The sequence below is a fragment of the Vespa velutina genome, chromosome 3, assembly GCF_912470025.1.
Source record: "Vespa velutina chromosome 3, iVesVel2.1, whole genome shotgun sequence".
Taxonomy (NCBI): Eukaryota; Metazoa; Arthropoda; class Insecta; order Hymenoptera; family Vespidae; genus Vespa; species Vespa velutina.
This window is the reverse complement of record NC_062190.1, coordinates 10,701,001-10,723,252: the sequence shown is the minus strand read 5'-3', so window position 1 is coordinate 10,723,252 and position 22,252 is coordinate 10,701,001. Positions and strand designations below refer to the sequence as shown.

Genomic DNA, 22,252 nt, shown 5'->3' with positions numbered 1-22,252 from the left:
TATTATATTATTATTATTGTCGTTATTATCATCGTTATAAAGACATGATTGAACCGAAAGGAAGTTTATCATAGTCTCTGTACGGTAGACACATGCATTAGGGATTGCGTGCCAAATGATGAAGAATCTAATCGATATATCGGACTCACATCTACCACCTAGCGTAGACAAGTTCGGATAACGAGGCTAATTCGGAAAATAGTTAGAGGGAGGTAGTATGCATACATATATCGATTCTCCGAAGAGTTTCCATCCTTGCATTGGCCGCCGTTGTTCCCTTCTTCTATTACTCAAAGAACATTGTTGCGAATCGTTGGCGTTCATACAGTTTAACTCTCTCAAAGTTTACGTAGTTTACATCGTCTACAAAGTTATTCTCTAGTTAACTACATACCTTTTGAAAATGTTACAAAGTATGGATACGCTCGCATATCCTCTTTATCCGATTTTCTTCTTTTTTTTTTTTTTTTTTCTCTTTTTTGTCTTTTTTCTCTTCCTCTCAATTTCCTCGAATGTTATCTCCCTCTTTCCTTCTTTCCATATATCTTTGCTTTTCTTTTTCTTCGCTTACAAAATTTATCATATCGACACATTTAATATGCTTCAGGTTTTTCTTCCTTTTTTTTTTTTTTTCTTTCTTTCTTTTTTTTTCTTTCTGCATACTCACGTTTCACTTTATCTTAACATTTGTTTCTTTCTATTTATTTTATTCCTTTTTACTTCTTCTCCTTTTCTTTTAACTCCATTACTGACCTTCATTCACGACATATCTAAATAATTTCCAACCATTTGATTATTAAAAGTATATATGTATGCGTGCGTATTCATGTGTGCGTTTGAGTGCGTCTATGACAAACAAAGAGAGAGAGAGAGAGAGAGAGAGAGAGAGAGAAAGGATAGAAGTTTAATTTATTAACGAGTACTCGTCGGTGTTTCGCTTTCATTCGTGTTTCAACGCATAACTCATGTCGGTCGATATAAAATTCAGAACGATTCGTACCACGGTCGAGGAAAATATCGAAAGCATGTAAAGTTCTTCTATACATTCTAACTCTCTTTCACCGGAGTCACTTTTAAAGTACTCGAAAATTCTCGTTTCGCTTGTAAGTCAAAAAATACGGCCAAGCCGATGCTTTTTTCTTCTTTCTTTTTTTGTTCTTTTTTTTTTTTTTTTTTTTTTTTGAGAATATTTTTCTTCCTTCGGATTTTTTTCTCTCTCTCTCTCTCTCTCCCCCCTCTCTCTCCCCCCCCCCTCTCTCTCTCTCTTTTTCTCTCTATCTCCCTTTTTCTTATCAAAGAGTATATTTTCTTCTTATACATATATTTTTTTTTCAGATCACTTTTGATATGAAACATGGTAATGCATTAAAACATATCATCGATCAATACGATCTTATATAATATTGAACTTTCACCGATAATTTTAATATATTTCGAATTATATATATGTATATATATATATATATATATATTTTCTTTTTTTGTCGTAACACACTTGGATCTCTTTTTACATGATGGATGCGTAATGTGGGTAAAATGGATGAAAGATGAAAAATTGGAAAAAAAAAGAAAACAAAAAAAAACAAGGACAAAAAAAGAATCAAAACGCGTGAATAAAAAAATTCGTTCAAAAATTAATTTACAAAATGCATGAGAGTTGAGTTAAATCAAATGTGCGAATCGTGCGAAGAGCAATTTAAAATATGAAAATGCAATCATTAAGAGCATTTAGTTAAAAAAACAAAAAGAAAAAAAAAAGAAGAAAAAAAGAAGAAAGAAAAGGAGAGGAAAAGAAGAGAAATAAGGAAAAGAAAAGCACGCATAGAAGGAAAAAAAATTAATTCGTCGAGGGAAATGAAAGGAAGATATTTTTTTGAAAAAACAGAAAAAGGAAAAAAAAAAGGAGAAGAAGAAAAAAGAAGAAAGAAAGAATGCTAAAAATATACACGCCTGACTTTCGTGACATTTTCTGGGAATTAATCAGCGTGCGTTTTTGCTGCCGCCTGAAAGGTGAATAAAACGCGTTAAGAAAACCGTGTAACTCTGAATGGTATTAAAAAAGAAAAAAAATAAACCATGTAAAAAGAGACCCAAATATATATGTACGTATATACGTATATTTTTTATGTATCATTTATATGCATTTCCTCAATTTTATCATTCGCTTTCATCGTTTGTAACATTTTTATAATATATATATATATATATATTTTTTTTTTTTTTTTTTTTTATTCGATCACGATGAAAGAATACATTCGTATAAATTCACTAGGAAATGAAATTCATCAAGCCCGTATAAGAATCTAAAAAGCAATAATAATATTACGGCGTTATTCGCGATTAAAAATAATCTTTCGGTAAGAACTATACTATCTTCTTCTCTCGTTTGCTCGATCTGTTTAAATACTCGGACGAAACGTTAAGACAAAATTTTAATCGTAAAAATACGACGTTTTTAACGTCGATACGCATCCCCATCGGTATTATATTTATATCGCATAATCTCTCGATCGGAAAAAAAAGTAAACAAAAAAAAAAACAAAAAAAAAAAAATAAGAAAAGAGAAGAAAAAAAATAAATAAAAAATAAACGAAAACGAGAATTTCTTTTGGAAAGAATCTTGAAGATTTATGGATTAATTATTATCATCGCAGTGCAATTTACAACGTCGAATCATAATCATTATTATTATTATTATTATTATTATTATTATTATTATTATTGTTACTATTATTATCATTATTATTATTATTATTATTATTATTACTATAGTTTGAAATACTAATGGGGATGTACGCTTTGCGATTTACTTTGTATTCGTGAAATCTGGATGCGATTTCTCTATGTGTGTTTGTAAGAGGGAGAGATAGAGAGATAAAGAGAGAGAGAGAGAGAGAGAGAGAGAGAGAGAGAGAGAGAGAATGAAAGTGTGAGAGGAGGGGATGAAATTACGCTTTGCTTCTCTCTATATCGTTTCCTTTGTGCGACAACGTTATGATAACTGGCGCGCGCGCGCGTTAGTTCACACACACGCATACATTTATATGTGTATATATATATATATGTATATATTTATGTATGTATGTATATATATATATATATATACCGTAAATATATAGCGCGTGGCGTTGTTTGAACGGCATTTACCATTGTAAAATTTGCATACGTTTATGAAGCATCGTAGCCCTTTGTCAGGGCCTGGCTTGCCATTGTATCGGCCATTAAGCACGAATATTACCGCGAGGCAATATAACGTTAATGACTTTAAAAGGTATAATTTTCATATATCGATTCGTACTTATCGGTACAATTAATTATTGAGCGTATACCGTTTGCCGAGCATCACGAAGTCATAGGATATAATTCATAAAACGAACATCTTCGTAAAACAATATCTCTCTCTCTCTCTCTCTCTCTTTCTCTTTCTCTTTCTCTCTCTTTTTCTCTCTTAATATCTCTCTATCTCTCTTTTTCTCACTGTGTACTTCATTTTGACTAGGTTGGTCTATATACGAAAGTACGCCATCTTGAAAGTAAACCATCTTGGTGTGTAATTAATATCGCGAAGCGTTCTAGTCGTGGTTAATTAAATGTGTGAGAAAGAAATTTCCAACAACGAATCTCTCTCTCTCTCTCTCTCTCTCTTCCTTTTTCTTCTCTCTATTCTTTTCTGATCTTTTTCATATATATATATATATATATATATATATATATATATATATATATATATATATATATTTTCTCTTTTTTTTTTGCTTTTGTTCCTTCGTCCTTTGAGATTAACTTGGAACGTTCCATTTAACGTTATTCTAGTCCTTCCGTTCATTCTTAATTAATTTTTATCGCTCACGAAAATGGCGCGAACGATAATCTTCATTAGCCACGTTAATTGGCTTGTCCTTGGAATGCGGTTAAAGGATTCGAAATAAATTTTCGTTAAATGTCATCGAGAAAATTTACGATGTTCCACCATATTATTAACCGTATAATTATATTACTTTTCTTCTTACGACCCATCCTTAAACTCGGCCAACGGTTTATGATAATAATAATAATAATAATAATAATAATAATAATAATAATAATAATAATAACAATACTAATAATAATAATAATAATAATAATAATAATAATAATAAGAATACGAAGAAGAAGAAGAAGAAGAAGAAGAAGAAGAATGGGAATAATAATAATAATAATAATATCTATAATATTATTATTCTATAACATTATTTTTTATAATTCATTACCTCGTTGCTGCTGATCCGCGTGACTTTCACGTTGTCCGTAAAAATTGGCTCAGTCCATGTTATCGATGTACCATTTTTCCCGGTCACATCGATATTGTTCGGACAGTCTTTTACTTTTGGTGCTTCGCCGTCTGTAATTCGAAGCAAAAAAAGAAAAAAAAACAAAAAAAAAAACAAGAAAAAAAGAAAGAGAAAAAAAATGAGAAAAAAAAAGAGGGAAGAGAAAAATATCATTAAAATTAACATCGAGATTAATATCAATATATTAATTATTGAAAAGAGAGAGAGAGAGAGAGAGAGAGAGAAAAGAAAGCGTATCATTTTCGAATATGCAAAAACGTAATCAATTTTCAAAGATAGAAACGATGTGACTTTGTTGTTAAATTATTGGAAGAAATTATTGTACGTATCGTACTTTTGAAAATTATCTTCAAATTTGTAAATATCTATTTTTTAACATGGATGAGGATCAATCTGACGTCATACAAAAAAAAAAAATTTACTCTCCTCGTTGAATATTATTTTCGAAATTGTCGACGCGAAATTATTTTCAACGTAAGAGAGGATCATTGTAAATTCGTAGAGAACCACTCTCGGGTAATTCGAAAAAAGAAACGGAAAATAAATAAATAAATGAATAATATCGTGAAAAATGAAATGCATCAAAAAGAAAAAAAAAAACAAACAAACAAACAAACAAAAAAAAAAAGAAAAAAAAACATTATACGATACATTAAAATATTATTCGCGAGTTCGCCGAAATGAAATATTTTGAACGTAAAAGTGGATCGACGTAGGACACCATAATGAATCACGCTTTATAACTGGAAAATGCAAAAGAGAGAAATAAATAAATAAATAAATAAATAAATAAATAAATAAATAAATAATGTCGTCGAAAGTACAATTGTACAATATATCGAAATAATAGTATAATTCTTTTTGGAATTTTTTATAGACGATATTTTCTAACGTACGAAAGAGAACGTCGCAGTGAAAAAAAAAGAAGAAGAAAAAAAGAAAAAAAAGAAAAAGAGAAAGAGAAAGAAACAAAACCGAGTACAATAAGAGAAATCTTTTATTTCTCTCTCTCTCTCTCTCTCTCTCTCTCTCTCTCTCTCTCTTTCATTTTTGCTTTTTTCTTCTTTAAAAGTCTCATTTTCGCGGGCACACACTAACTATAATAATTCGCTTGGCGTATCTCGTGACGGCCGTGAGCAACCGGTCCATACTTATCACGGTCGTTCCGTTCGTTCGTGGCTCTAACGAGGCTCCTTAGCGCTTAAACTTTCGTACTACTCGGAACGACGAATAGCAGTAGCAACGCAGGGGCTTTGTGGAAATTCGTCGTCGGCACGATCAAACGAAGCGTGGAAAAGCTTCCTCGTCTCGTTGCACCGAAAACTTTCCTTCGTTTGTGATTGGTCCCTTTCGAATGTTGGATTTAGAGACGTTTAATTGGTTAGTACGAATTAGTTTGCCGATAAAGAAAAAAAAAAAAAAAAAAAAAAAAAAAAAGGATTTCAATGTAGAAGTTTTTTATTTTCCAAATAATTCATCACGTATTGAGAGAAAAAATATTTTTAAATTATCTAAACGTTCGTAACAACGATATCATTATTTTGAGAATATAATATTATTTTCAAAATAATAAAAAAAAATATATATATATATGTATATGTATATGTATATGTATTACATACGCGACACAAATAAAGCTTATGAAAAGCTTTTATTGAAAAGCTTTAATATAATATTTTTTGAAGCTTTATATTTTAAGGATATCGAAACATTGCAATTGCTTGAATGTTTTCTTTTTTTATTTTGTTTTTCTTTTTATTTATTTTTTTTTTTATCTCTCTTTTTTTCTTTCTTTCTTTCTTTCTTTCATAGAGGAAAAATAAAAATTATCAACGAATAGAAAATAATATCTTTCGATAACAAATAGATATGTATATTCGTTAAGGAAATATCAATATCGTAACTTTATTTGTGACAAAATGAAATAACAACAACGTCGTTCGTAACGTAGATGGGTTCGTTCAATCGAATCTTCGTATATTTTAATCGATCGAATAAGAGAAGGATAGTTTTAAAACGAAATTATCGTAGCGTCCGTAAGTCGTCCATTGTATTTATTTCAAAAATTTAGATTTTCTTATTTATTATTATTTTTTTCTTTTTTTTTTCTATAAGGGAACGTGCGTGTAACAATTAAAGAGTAGATTTTCTTTATCGATTTAGTATTTAAAAAAAATAGTTAACTGGTGTTAGAAAGAAGAAAAAAAGAAAGAGAGAAAGAAAGAGAGAGAGAGAGAGATAGAGAGAGAACTGAAAATTAATGGACCGTTTAGTTAGACTCGTCGAATTATCTAAATCGTAGCTTGAGGAGGATCGCTGGTCTTCGTTGCGGCGAACCGTATCCACCCGGTGACGTATTTAATTAAATCGCAGAGCTCACCAAGAGTAACTACTTTGAAAGAGAGGAAGGGAAAGAGAAAGAGAGAGAGAGAGAGAGAGAGAGAAAGAGAGAAAGAGATATAGATAGAAAGGGAGAGGAAATTTGCATGCGTCGACCGCATCTCTTGCATTCTCGTTACAAAGCATAGACATTATATGCCCCCTTTGAAACGATACAAAGCGAGACGAAGAAGGAAGCACATTCTATTTGCCCTCTTCTCGATGATAAACTCGGTTTAAACCTTATTCATTCAGCCAACTGTCACTTTTCTAATATTCGAGACTTCCTAACGTTCGTAACTTTTTCTTCTTCTCCCCTTCCATCTCTCTTTTTCCTTTTTCTTTTCCTTTTTATTTCGCATTTTATTTCATTCGTTATTCTCTCTTTCATTTTATCCTTTTTTTCTCCTTCATTTTTTTCTTCTCTTTTCTTTTCTTTTCTTTTTTTTTTTCTTTTTTTTTTTTCCTTTATCTCGTAGCTACTAGTGGTATTTATAAAAAAAAAAAAAGAAAAAGAGAAAGTATTCGTGCGCCTATTTTTTCTCTTTCCTTTTTTTTTATACGTTTCGAGAAAATTCTCTTCTTTGCTTGTAACGAAATACATATATATATACACATAGAAATAATTGGATCGAGAGATTGGATTGATGCGGTGTAAACAGAATTTTTTAGAAAAAGTTTTTTTTTGAAGCTCTTATAAGCTCACGATAGTTATCTATGTTACTTTAAAATCTACTCACACCAGGCGTTATATATTTTTACGATAGCGAAAGAGATAGAGATAGATATAGATGGATCGACAGGCAGATATATATATATATATATATATATATATATATATATATATATATATATAAAGAGAGAAAGAGAGAGAGAGAGAGAGAAGAAGATCGAGAATGGTAGAACGAAAGGGTAAGAGGATGATTGGGGTGGCGATGGTGGTGGTGTTGGGGTAGAAGGGGGTGGGGGAAGGGAAGGAGAAATTCCTCGAGGAAATCTAACATCCGGCCACGTCGAGTTGGCCGAGCGCGTTTGCTTAGACTCATCGAATTATCCGATTCGCGGTCGAGCAATGCTTATCCCCCTCCCCTCTTTACCCCTCGTCATCCCTCGACCTCCAACCTTCTCTCCCCCCTCCCCTTCCTTTAACAATCCTTCTCCGTTTCCCACCCACCCCTTCCTCCCCCCAATCCAACCCACTCACCACCCCAGCTGATCCACCTCCTCTTCCTCCTTTCATCGTTTGTTCGTTCGTTGCCCGGCATTGTGCCGAGGCATGTTCTAGAAATGCATTTAATTAAATCCTTTTGAAAGCGTTCGGTGGCCGAGATTAAGGGGGTTGGACTCTTCTTTGAGGATGAACATCAACCCTTACATAGTAACTTTACTATTCTCGAGTCCTCGCGAATTTGCATATCACGGCACGGTTGTATGCACCGGTGCACGCATTCTATTCTTCGTCTTAAGGAGACACCCTGCCCGTACACATATGCGCTCGTTCGTACATACACGCGCGCTCGTGCACATGTTACAAACCACTTACGTATGTACGGTCGAATAAGAACCGTGAGGATATAGTTGACGTAAACGTTATTATATTAAAAGTGTCTTTTTAAAATGACATTCGACCCTTTTTCTCATTTTTTTTTTCTTGCCTTTCTTTCTTTCTTCCTTCCTTCTCTGCACTTTTTTCTTTTCTTTTTTTCCTTTTTAACTTTTTTTTTTTTTCGTCGAACGAGAGATAGCAACAACGAAAAATATTCGAGAGTGGTATAAAGCGAACTGAATATTTTATTATTTCGAACCGATCCTTTTAGACGCGAATTTTATATCGATCGAGAAGTAATGTGTTATAACGAAAATCCGTTTAAAAAAAAAAAAAGAAAAAAGGAAAAAAAAATAGAAGACGAAATATTACAAAAAATTCGAGAATACATAAAAGAGCTGGCGTCTTTATTGCGTTGGATTCTTTCTTTTTTTTTTTTTTTTTCTTTTCGTCTTTTTTCTTTCTTTTCCTTTTTGTTCTGCTCCTTTTTTTCTCTTTTCTTTTTTTTCCCCTTTCTTGAACGACAGATTTCAACGACAAAATATATTCGAGAGGTGGCGTAAGCGAGCTAAATATTTCGTAAAAGTGTATCCCTTTTAATTAGGCGCAAATTTTTTATATCGTACTTTATATCTCGATAATGTGTTGTATTGAAAGTCCATTGAAGAAAAAAAAAAAAAAAAAAAAAAGAAAAAAAGAAAATCTATGTATATACGTGTGTCGACGTCTTGTCTCTTCGTTTGATACAATAGATAGCACAAAATTCGAATACACGCATTACTTGACTCATTATTTTCCAACGAAATTATCCTCTTTGCTTTCTTTCTTTCTTTTTTTTTTTTCTTTTTCTTCTTCTTTTTTTTTTCTTTCTCTCTCTTCTTTTCATTCAACAGACTTTTTTTTCTCCCCCCATCTAACGAAAGTTTTTAACAACGAAGATATTCGAGAGTAGTGATAAGCGAGTGGAATGTTTTATTTTTCTTTTTTTTTTTTTTTTTTTTTTTTTTTTTTTATTATTATTTCGAACGGATCCGTTTAGACGCGGATTTTATATCGATCAGAAATAATACGTTATAACGTATGTATTGTATGTACATTTGAAAAAAAAAAAAAAGAAAAAAAGAAAGAAAAAAGAATCTACATACTCGTATATATGTCTTTCGTTAAAACGAGAGATTACAAAAAATTCGAATACACATGTGTTGGCTCTTTATTATACTACGAAATACTTTTTTCTCTTCTTTTCATTTCGTGCTCTTTTTCTTTTTTTTTTTCTTTTTTTTTCTTTTTTCCCCTTTTAGAATTTTATTCATTACGTGTATTTACAGAACGAGCCAAAGATTATTCTATACGTGCGTATCTATACACGAAAAAAGAAACATTTCATCAAATTTTTGACTATCAATGCGTAGACATTTATTCTTCAACAAAATGTGACTCGAAAATTATTTCTTTGTCTGCATGCATGCATGTACGATACGTATAACTGGATAAAATAATGGAGAACGAACGTATGAATAAAGTATATATAAAATTCCATAAAGTACCATCAGTTTTCTTTTCTTTTTTTTTTCTTTCTCTCTTTTCTTTTTTCTTTTTATATATATATATATATATATATATATATATATATATATATATATATATATATAGTCCGCCCTTTGATCCTAAACTATTATTATCGATAATATGTAATTCGTTTCGTTATCCGACGCTTTGCACTCAATTTTATTCGAATTAACTCGAATAATCCTGGTTATATTTTCTTACGTCTTAACGTTTAATTCCAATTGGAATTAGCCGTATAATTGGTAAAACTAACGTGACCAATCGATTACCGAGGAAAAAAAAAAAAAAAAAAAGAAAAGAAATAATAATCGCGAACACGAATTAGACAAGGCTATTATATTAATTCAAAAGAAAAAGAATAATAATAGACGTTAGAGATAATAATAACGAAAGAATTTATTTTACGTCCATTGAATGAACGTAATAGCATGAATAATGAACGAATAAATAAATAAATAAATAAATAAATAAATAAATAAATTATTATTCGTTGATGATCTTTCTCATAGATAATTATCATTTTTATATAAGAAAGAAAAATTTCTTTCGATCATTTAATTATAACAGATGAGAAAATTTCAATATTTGTCATGTCAGTTTTTCAATCAAATAAATTAATATTTAATAAATAATTAAACGAAGAAAAATAATGAGAATAAATAAATGAATTTTACCTTTTACGATGATACGCAAAACGCAACTTGCTTGTTTCTTCGATACCGGGTGTCTTGCGAAAAAGTTGACCTCGTGTGTGCCAATTTTCAAGTTGGCTTCCAATCTAGTACCCCAAGAAGGTTTCGATCGTACATAACGAAACCAATCGAGATCAGTCGAAGGTTGATCAAACGTCACGAAAGCTTCGTCTCGTCCTGGTGGTAACTCTGCTACGACATCCTTTGGACATTCCAATCTTGGCTTGCTATATCCTAGTAGATATAAAATCATCGAAATACGATACATGATATCTATCTCACGTAACAATTCCGATTAATTATTCGATAAGATTGAAACATTTCATTTTAAGATATTAAAAAGTATCGTACCTGTGCCATGTATGATATTTTGTAAACAGATCCATTAACCCTTTCTTTTTATTTTTTTACTTTTTAACTTTTATAATGGTGAATCGTATTATTATTATTATTGTTGTTGTTGTTGTTGTTGTTATTGTTGTTGTTGTTTGTATAACGATATAAAATATTTAATTATCAATAGATCAATTTTTAAAAAGCATTGAATGTATCTGTACTTGGACGGTATATATATATATATACATATATGTTTATGTGTGTCTGAGTGTGTGTCTACGTATTAAACTCGTGTAATTTTTTATCGCGAATTCTTGAAAATTGACGTAATTAGATGATCAATCGTTACAGGAAATTTTATTACAACGGAAATTCGAGAAAAAGGTAAGAGAAAGAAAAAGAGAGAGAGAGATAGTGAGAGAGAGAGAGAGAGAGAGAGAGAGAGAGAGAGAGAGAGAGAGAGAAAAAGAGGAAGTAGAGTCAGAAAAAAGAGGAAATTGCCTCGACGTCGAACATTTTCTATTTTTCGATAGCGTCGACCGCTTGCATCTGGATGACACGATCCATGATAAAAATTTAATATCGCTCGGCCTTGTGTCGTCGATTATTTTCGTATGCAACGCCGGCTATGACTACACGCTGACCGTGGCTAACTCGATCCAGAATAGGTATCGCGTAACGTTTCTGTAAACTGTGTGATATCGGGTGTGTATATATATATACATATATTGTATGCGTGTGTATTGTGTGATTGTGTGTGCATATTGTGCGTATGTGAGCGCTTTCACGCGTGCACGTGCGTGTTTGTGCATCGATATGACAAAAAAATAAGGGCAAAACAAGAAGGGGGCAGGGAGCAATTCAAACAAACGACGAAAAAATAAAGAAAAAAAAAAAAAAGAAAAGCAAAAATGAACAAACAAAAGGAAAGAAAAAAGAGAGGAAACAAGAATTCATCGATTTTTTTTCTTGTTTTTTTCTTTTTTTTTTTTTTTTTTGAATACTCATTTTTAACTAACAATATCTATGGGAGGAGGAGCAGGGACGCATCTTCGTACCATATCGAAAAAACATTTGTAAAATTTTAATAGCAATTGTTTTCGTTCGAATGACTTCCACCATCTTCTTCGTTCATTTCTGTTTCTTTCTTTCTTTCTTTCTTTTTTTTTTTCTTTTTTTTTCTTTTTTTTTTTTTTTTTTTTTTTCATACAATGGACAATGAACCATATACAATAGTTGTGTATGCATTTGCATGTGCATACGTTTCTATACGTATTCTGTAATATTGCATGCTTGATATAAACTGAAAGAAGGGATTAAAAAAAAAAAAAAAAAAAAGAAAGAAAAGAAAAGGAAGAAAGAAAGGAAGAAAGAAAAAAATTAAAAGAAAATAAAAAGAAAGCGTAAGAAAAGAAGAGTATTGATGGTGAAAATATAAAAAGGAAAATAGTTACTCACTAACGCATTCCCCGTGTTTTGGACCGTCCCATGTGCCATCCGATTGGCACGTAAGTTCGTATTCCCCATGAAGCTGATAACCATGGGGACATTTGAGGAAACATTTAGTTCCAGGTCGATTAGTGATCTTACGTCTACCTCGCCAGGACTTTGGTGCGGCCATACGGGAACACATTAGATAACCTCTTCCCGCAGGATTTAAAGGAGGACATACGACGTTGTCTATATCTGCGAAGAAAGGATAAAATGATACAGGGTGTCACGTTCTTCACCGAAAAATTAGATTATCTCACATGGGGAAATCGAATTTACGAAACAAATTTCTTTTTTTTTTTTTTTTTCCTTTCTTTTTTACAGATTTATCTGATATTTGATTGGCACATCATACAATTGGCACGTCAATTTACTTTTTTCTTTTTTCTTTCATATCACGAATAATCAATACACCTATTTTTTTTATTGAGATTATATATATATATATATATATTTATATATGTGTGTGTGTGTATATATATAAATATATATATCTGTAGCTAATTGGAAACAAAAATTATGAACGTGTCAATATTCAAAAGAAATACGTAATTAATTTTTTCTCGTCCGTTCCTTTTTTTTTTTCTCTTCTTTTTTTTCCCCTTTAAATTCAACAAATGCCTTTTAAATGTGTAATACGTATTTTGACAAAATATTAAATACTTTTTTGAAATATTATTTATTGCCCATTTTTTATTCGTCCAAATTTCTGTTCAATCCGAATGGAACATCGTTTTCCACTACTGAATCTCTCCATTTCCATTTCTCTATTCCCATCTCACGTTACTCGCTCTATGAATAGTGATCGAACATATTCATCGGTTATGATTCACCATACTCCAATCATTTCTATATCAAATAGATATAGAGTCAAAGCATTCAATACATTTATCAATCAATGATCTTTAATATCAATCGCAAATCTTTTCTTTTTGGATGGTGCATCAAATCATCAGAAAATTATTAATAGATTTTTTCTTCATCTATTTTCTTGTTTTCTTCTTTCTCTCTTTTCTCTTTCATCCTCTTGAACGAAGATAGATTACAAATGAATATATTATATAATTCGTAATGAAATTCAATAATTGATATATATATTTGTTAAAACTTGACAATATGTAATACCATTCATTACATTTATGTAGAAATCAAAGAGAGCTTTGACAATGATAACGATTAGAGCGAGAGGAACTCAAAGGCATACAGATATATTGAAATTGAAAGAGTAAGAAACAAAGAAAGAGATATATATATACATATATATATATATATATATATATATATATATAAAAATATACATATATACACATAATATATATTTATACACATATATATAAAAGTACATATATATACACATATATATATAAAAAAAAAATATATATATATATACACATAATATATATTTATACACATATATATAAAAATACATATGTATATGTATATATACACACATATATAGAAAAAAAAAAAATATATATATATATATGCATAAAGGAATCAAAAGCATCGATTAAATGTAGCAATACAAAATTTATCACTGCCCCGGGGATATTGTATCTCTAGATTATACGAGTTCGATCACGGTACCATGCGTATTCGTCGTAAAAGCACGAACGTCGTTTATCAAACGAACCTTGTAAGAAAATTTATTCGCGATACGTTATTATATGATGTACATACTCAATCCAGAAAGAAAAAGAGAAAGAAAAAAGAGAAAACGGAGAGAAAAGGGAGAGAGAGAGAGAGAGAGATGGAGAAAGAGAAAGGAAAAATATTTTCTCTCACAGTCTAACTATGCTTTCCTTCTCACCTTTCTCCACCATTCACAACGTCCCCTCTTCTTATTCTTTCCCTCTCCTCCCCCTCCTCCTTCTTACGTCAGCGTCGTATATTATAGTATTTCTAGACTCGAGTGATGTATGGGTTTCTACTATGTTCTCTCTCTCTCTCTCTCTCTCTCTCTCTCTCTGTCTCTCTCTCTCTGTACACCCCTTTCCACGCTCATACCTTCGAACAACCCCTTCCAATCCTTCCTTTTCGTGTCAAACGAAAGTGGAAATCATATTCGAGGGAGAAGAAAATTGTTGAAGGAATTGGTGAGTGAACGAGCGTGAGAGTGAATGACTGAGTGAAAGAATGAATTTCTGTGAGATAAAAAAAGAGAGAAAGAGTAAGAGAGACAGGAAGAGAGAGAGAGAGAGAGAGAGAGAAAGGGAGGAAGAATAAGAGTAAGAGAAAGAGAGAAAGAGAGACAAAGAGATAGATAGAAACTTACCCATGCAAGTCTTTCCGTCAGACGAGAGAGCTTTTTCGTCGCCGTCGCAAGCACAGAAAAAACTTCCGTCTGTGTTTTCGCATACCTCCTTACATCCCCCATTCTCAATAGAACACTCATCGATATCTGAAAACATCGAACACGTCAAGGATATTTATCTTAGTAGAAATATATTAAAAAACATCTATATATGTTATATATTCATGTATGTATGCATGTATACATGTACGTATGTATGTATGTATGTATATATATTATAGCAAAATATATTTAAATTGGAATTTTTGTACAATCCAAAGTATCGATTGAATCTCCTCAAATCGATACATTATATATATATATTTTTTTTTTTTTTTTTTCATTACTTTTTCATTCATACAACAGATCAAATTCAACGAATAAAATAAAACAACAATCAGATTCGAAGTTGTTCCCAATTCCTTCGAACGAGAATTTCATTTTCCATCGGCTTAATGAGCTTTCTTTCTTTTTCCTTTTTTTTTTTCTTCCTTTTTTTTTTTCTTTTTCTTTTGCCGCCCAGAACGTACTCATCCCGAAAGATGAATATAACCATTCGTTAATTAAATTAATTAAATACTTTTAATTACGTGTTTCTGTTACGGCAAAAAAAAAAAAAGAAAAAAGAAAGAAAAAAATGATACGAAGAGAAGGCGCGCGATTTTTCTCGTGGTCTCTTAGAGAGAAAAAAGAAAAAAAAAAAAGAAAAAAAGTAAAAAAGAAAAGAAAAAGAAAAAGATTCAAAAATCAAAACAAAACAAAAAAAGAAGAGAAAAAGGAAAGAAGAAAAAAAATAATTTAGGTTATAATCTAAAATTTTTATTTCATACATTGTATGATTGTTATTCCATTCGATAGATACAACACTTAATATTTATCTTTTGTAAAAGGAAGGAAACTAAAAAAAAAAAAAGAAAAATGGATCGTACGATCGAGTTTGCCATTAAATATCATTTCTAAATAATTACGAACTAATAATATCGCGCAAATTCTCGTTTAAATCGCTTAGCTTTTTTTTTTTTTACCCCCTCGAATTCCCCTCGTAATTCCTTTAATGTTCCTTTAATTTAAAAATGAATAACATTCCTTATATGAAAAAAAAATAAAAAAAGAAATAAAAAAAAATTGCCCATAACACTTACACAATTCGACGTGATAATTTCTTACGATTCTGACAGTCATTGCAAAAAAAACTTTGAATCATTGTAACACAAGAATCATTCTAACATTTTCAAACTCACGTTCATAGAAGATTTTCTATTTGTTTAACACCTTGAGAAAGATTATTTATTTCCAAAAAAAAAAAAAAAAAAAAAAAAAATATTGTACAGATCATACTATTATATATCAATATTAATATTAATTTATATATGTTATGGGATATAGAATATCTCAGATTCAACTATGACCTCAATTAAAAAGAATTTGCGCGTTACACGATTCATGATTTTTCTTTTTTTTTTTTTTTTCTTTTTTTTTTTTTTTAATGACATAATCGGTAATACGCTTTCAAACTTATTGATTATTATGTCCGAGACTTCAAAGAATATATTATATTTTTCATGGAAATCAAAATTAATCATTCTGTATAAATAACAGCCGTTCAAAGGATTTGAAATTATTTTCTAGTGTGCACAACTAGAATTAATATAAATATATTAATATAATATATTTCTAAATTTTTTATTATAAATATATATATGTATATATAAATGATAATTATAAATATTGATAATATTTATTATTGATATATGATTATTGATTTATTGATAATATATAATTATTCTTGCACCAACCTAACAAAAAAGAAATTGAAAATATATATATATATACAGAGAGAGAGAGAAAGAGAGAGAGAGAGAGAGAGAGAGAGAGAATATATATATAGGGAGAGAGAGTGAAAGAGAGAAAGAAAGAAAGAAAGAGAGAGAGAGAGAGAGAGAGAGAGAGAATGAAATGATTAGAGGGATACTGTATAAAAGAACACGTATACGATAGCCTCGCGGCTGATCTCGTATTCTTTTGCACCACCGATACCGTCTCGCCGCTTCAATTGTCCACGCGATGGCGTTAAATTGACCGAAATAGACGCACAAGGGTCGGCCAGATTGCGATTGCCTCGAGCACTTTCAATGATGTCCAGAGAGTACTCGACTTCCGTCGCTTTCACGATGAGCCTATCACGGACGTATGACGCGTGTATAAATGTCCATACACGTGCCTGCAAACGCTCAATAATATATATATATATATATCTACATACATATGTACAGAAAAAGAGAGAGAGAGAGAGAGAGTTCGTACATACGTATGTATATATATATATATATATATATATATATCTACGTACATAATAAAAAGTATTCTCGCGATAACGACATCCCTATAAAAACTAATAGTGTTCTTATACGAAATTTTCAATTATATTTTTAGTAAGTATTTTTAATGTCATCAAACACTATCTGTGCATATATGTGTATGTGTGTGCATTTACGAAATATATATAATAACAATAATATATAATAACAATAATTACGATAATTTATATTTGTTTCAATGTTTCTTTTTCTTTTCCTTTTTTTCTTTCTTATTTTCTTGTTACTTTTTCTTTCTTTTTCATTTTATTTATTTTTTTTTTCTCTTTTTTTTTTTTTTGATAATAGTATAACTATAAGAATAATTATGAGAATGATACATTATATTGTAATTTTATTGTTTGTTGTCGTTGTCGTTGTCGTTGTCGTTGTTGTTATTGTGTTGTTGTTGTTGTTGTTTTTGATAAGAGCACATTTTCAGTACTATTCGTTCGTGTAATATTCTATTACGAATGATATTATTTTACATATTAATATCCTTTTGTTTACGTGATGTATTATAGAAATCATGATTTAAGCATAATTTAAATCAAATATTATATCACATAAAATAATATATGTATATATATATATATATATATACATAGATACATACATACATAGACATGTTTTATGTATGTATATGTTGGAATATTATGTATGAACGCAACCAAATGGACGAGAGATCGATCAAAGATAATCCGTTAGAGATTATGATTATTTATTATGAACGTAAACACGTCGTTCCAATTAACTTGATATATTTCTAATCCTTTTACAAAATTTATCACGCGCAACGGCGTAAGCGCGAAATTCAATAATAATTAAATACATACCGTCGAAATTTGGAATAACGTCGGCGATTCTAACTTCATATTTAAATAAAATCCATATACACGATAGACGAGATTGCTCTCATGGTGTATCATACTAGTTAGGGAATTAGTTAATCGGATCATGTACAAGCGTACATACGATATGGTATTTAAAATTTGTATTTCTTCTTTTTTTTTTTTTTTTTACTTTTTTCCTGGTTTTCTTTTTTTTCCTTTTCTTTTCTTTTCTTTTCTTTAACAATCGCACAACATAAGAGCTTATTTCTGACATATCGCGAAAATATTTAAATCGTACGATATAATATTCTAAATGTAAAATAAAAAATTTTTATTTTATTAAATGAACAAACATTCTACGATGTATATTCTATGTCATGTTTATTCTAGGTTTCTTCTTCTTCTTCTTCTTTTTTTTTTTCTTTTCTTTTTTTATTGTTATTATTATTTTTTTCTCGTTGTTTTTTCCTTTTCCATTTTTTTCTCTTTCTTTTTTTTTTTTTTTTAACACGTACGAACGTTGAAAACAGATCGATGTGCGTTTATATCGAAGTATTTTTTTTTTTCTTTTTTTATATCGAAGAGATATCATTGAAAAGTAAAAAAGAAATATAAAAAAGGAATAAAAAAAAGATAGAGAAGAAAATCGATATATTTACGCAAAGTAAATATATATATGTGTGTGTGTATGTATATGTATATGTATATGTATATGCAATGTAAACATCGAACAACGAACATGTCCATTGAATTATATTTTCATATTTTTATTACAACACGTATTTATTTAATATACGTGTAGGTATGAGACTCTCTCTCTCAATAAATCTAAGAAAATATTTCTTCATCATTTTCTTCTCCTATTTTTAAAATGATAATTATATAGAACATGTTCGATTATTCGATTATATCGTTAATTAGCCGGCATTCATGATATAATAAAAATGTGATTGATCTAAGAACGAATTGAACGAATAAATGAAAGAAAAAGATACGGGTAAGAATAATGAGAATGAAATAAAGAAAAAATAGAATGATCCAATGACTGTCATTTTTCAAAAATAAATTATTTGACCGAGTTGATGAATGAAATGGGGAGAGTCGTGGGGACATCGTCGTGAACACGCATAGTCGTCTAATTAGCCAACGTAATTGTTGCGTAATTAGAGCGGAAGAGAAACCTGCTGGCTGGTTGTTTCGTGTTGTCGCGAGAGCAACGTAATTATTCTTCGTCGTTGAACAAACTGGACCCGTTGGCTTAAGCGGCGGGATTCTTATTAGTTTAACGAGTTTCTCGGGGACATTTAAATTTTCGCTGAGAGCTTTTACCCTCTTCGTCCTTTTCCTCGTTCTCTTTATCCTGATCCTCGTTGTCCTCGTCATTGTCGTTGCCGTTGTCGTTCAAATGTATATACGGTATATATAAGAGAACACATGACTGCTATAGTTCGAGTCGCTTATTCGAGAGAAAAGAAAAAGTTCAACTACTCCGTCGGGTGCGTTAAAGGATATTATACCGTACAAGCTAGTGTCCCTTGCGAGGGACAATAGCTTTTAACGGCTCTCCCACCCCTTTAACTTTTCAAATTTTTAAAGGACTCCTTTTTCCCTTTTCTCCCTTTTCCTCTTCCTTTCTCTCTCTCTCTCTCTCTCTCTCTCTCTCTCTCCCTCTCTTTTTCTTTCTTCTACAATTATTTAATACACAGCACATTTTGTGTCGTAGAATAAAGAAATTTTTCTTTTTATATAGCTTTATTTAACTCTACATTTTCTATGGTAATCATTTTATTTCTTAAGATAATCCTCTTCTCTCTCTCTCTCTCTCTCTCTCTCTCTCTCTCTCTCTCTCTCTCTCTCTATGTCTATCTTTATTTCATTTTTATACGGCACAGAGCAAGTTGTCGTAAACTAATGGTATTTATTTATTTTTGTACTTTTTTTTCTTTTCTTCCTTTCTTTCTTTTTTTCTTTTTCTATTTTTTTTTTCTTTTCTTTTCTTTGTTCTCTTTTATCTTAATATATAACTCTGTATTTTCTATCGTAATCATTTTATTTCTTTTGAGATAGTTCTTAAGTTTCTCTGACTTTTTCTCTCTCTCTCTCTATTTTTTTTTCTTTTTTTATCGTTCTGTAATTATTTAATACACAGCACATTGTCATGGAATAATGAAAATTTCTTATTCTTTTTATAACTTAATTTAACTTTGAATTTCTAATTGTAATCATTTTATTTCTTAAGAAAATCCTTCTCCCTTCTCTCTCCCTCTCTCTTCTTCTTTTTTTTTTTTTTATTCTGCAATTATTTATTACACAGCACATTGTCGTAGAATAACAAAATATATTTACTTTTGTATTTTTTATTTTTATCCTCATGTACATTCGAATTATATATTTCAATCATTTCAATTCTTCAACGAAAATCCTTCTCTCTCTCTCTCTCTCTCTCTCTCTTTCTCTCTCTCTCTTTCTCTCTTTCCTTTTTATTGAGTACTGCAATTATTTAATAAAGAGTAACATTTTCCTATTTCTTTTTTTATATTGTTTATCTTAATTTAATTCTACATTTTCAACTGCTATTGTTACCTTTTTTTTTTTTTTTTAAGATAATAACCCTTTCCCTCCTTATCGTCCCTCTTTCTTTTTCCTTCTTTTTCCCCCCGGCAATTATTTAATAGACATCACATAGTCGTAGACTACGTCGAGACTTTCTTATTCTTCGTTCTTTCTTTTTTATATTTTTTTTTTTTTTTTTTTTTTTTTTTTTTTTTTTTTATTATCTCAATCTAATACTCAATTTATTTATTGACAATTGTTTTATTTCTGAAGATACAGTTAACGTCTTTACACAAATCATCGATTTAACTTGTTTGGAGTATAATAAATTTTTTTAATCCGTGTTACATTTATTATAAATATGTATTAATGTAATAGATTTTTCTCTCTCTCTCTCTCTCTCTCTCTCTCTCTCTCTTTCCTTTTCCTTTCCCTTGCCTCTCTTATTTTTTTACAGTATTGTTTCTTCAGCGAATCGAGCATCACTCGGTTGTTGATTCTCGAGAGACTCCGGGAAAGGAGAGATAAAAAGAAAACAAGGATTTCACCGTTAAAACAATTCGTTCTCTCGCGAGTCCCTAAAAATACACACAAGCTAGGACCTTTTATCTCGTGCGAACGAATATTTTTTATTCTCTTTCTTCCTCCCTTCCTCTCTCTCTCTCTCTCTCTCTCTCTCACTCTCTCTCTCTTCCTTTGTTACCGAGGCAAAAAAAAAATAAAAATAAAAAAAGATAAAAGGGAAAAGGAAATGACGACAATAACTTTCCCTACGTATATTGCTATTTGTCTGTTAGCGTTCCAGCTATATAAAACAAAAAAAAAAAAAAAGAAAAGAAAAAAAGAACTAGAAAACTAAAAAACTGAAAAACAAAAACAAAAAGAAAAAGAAAGGAAAGGACCAAAAAAATAAAGCAAAATGGAAGAGAAAAAAAAAGAGAAGCGACACGTACGACACGAAATCATACGAATTTCATATTAACTTATCAGAAGTTAAGGAAAATTCGATGACTATGACGATCGGTTGGTTGGAAGTCGCAGCTTTTGATGTCAAACTTATCATGAGTTTCTCAACTCTAAGACGTGACAGGAAGACATCGAGTGAGAATTCAAAATGGCAGAAACGTGAGATCTTGAACATATTAATATGAGAAATAGAGATAGATATAGAGATAGGCGGAGAGAAAGAGGGCGAGAGAGAAAGAGAGAGAGAGAGAGACAAAGAGAATCGTCATCATCTCGAATGAGGTTCTTTCATCTCCTGTAAAAGCTTCTCGTTCTTGTTGTCGGGAATGACGTTAACCGTCTAGACGGTAAATATTAAAGACGAGAATGCATCTCTCTTTCTCTCTCTATCTATCTGTCTCTCTCTATCTATCTCTCTCTCTGGTTTAGATAGTATTCGCGGATTAGAAAAGCATTTTCGTATATGTCGCCTGACTGTTTATCTCTCTCTCTCTCTCTCTCTCTCTCTCTCTTTCTTTTTTTCCCCTCATTTTATTGCGACGTCCTGTCTCGCAACGTGTGATTCAAAACAAAAAAAAAAAAAAAACAAAAAAAAAGCAATGTCAAACGGACGAATGTAAGACAAGAGAAAACTTTAGTAAAAATCTTATCGAAGCGAATTTTTTTTCCAATTTTTACAAGAGTGAAAAAAAAAGTAAAAAAAGAATTAAAAAGAACAAAGCGGAACTGTCGATCAAACAGTATGAATTATCACATTCTCATTATTATTCATTATTTCGTACGAGAATAATCGTAGAAAATGAGAGGAGAGCAAATTAAAGAAGAAAAACAAAAAAAAAGAAAAAAAAAAAGATAAAGAAAAACGAGGAACAGAAACAACAAACTCAAAAACAAAAGCAAAAGAAAGAT

General features: G+C 30.5%; 1 protein-coding gene across 2 annotated transcripts in view; it reads right to left on the bottom strand.

Annotated features, from left to right (window-relative positions):
- Window positions 1-22,252, bottom strand: part of LOC124947711 — a 63,526-nt gene that overhangs the window by 2,210 nt on the left and 39,064 nt on the right. Inside the window, exons 10-13 of one of the 2 annotated variants that reach the window (XM_047490240.1) lie at window positions 14,620-14,745; window positions 12,312-12,539; window positions 10,500-10,751; window positions 4,251-4,381 (exon numbers count right to left, since the gene is read on the bottom strand). In XM_047490240.1, the coding sequence (XP_047346196.1) occupies window positions 4,251-4,381; window positions 10,500-10,751; window positions 12,312-12,539; window positions 14,620-14,745 (737 nt within the window). The remainder of the gene's footprint in view (window positions 1-4,250; window positions 4,382-10,499; window positions 10,752-12,311; window positions 12,540-14,619; window positions 14,746-22,252) is intronic. The other variant, XM_047490241.1, reaches the window with a different exon arrangement.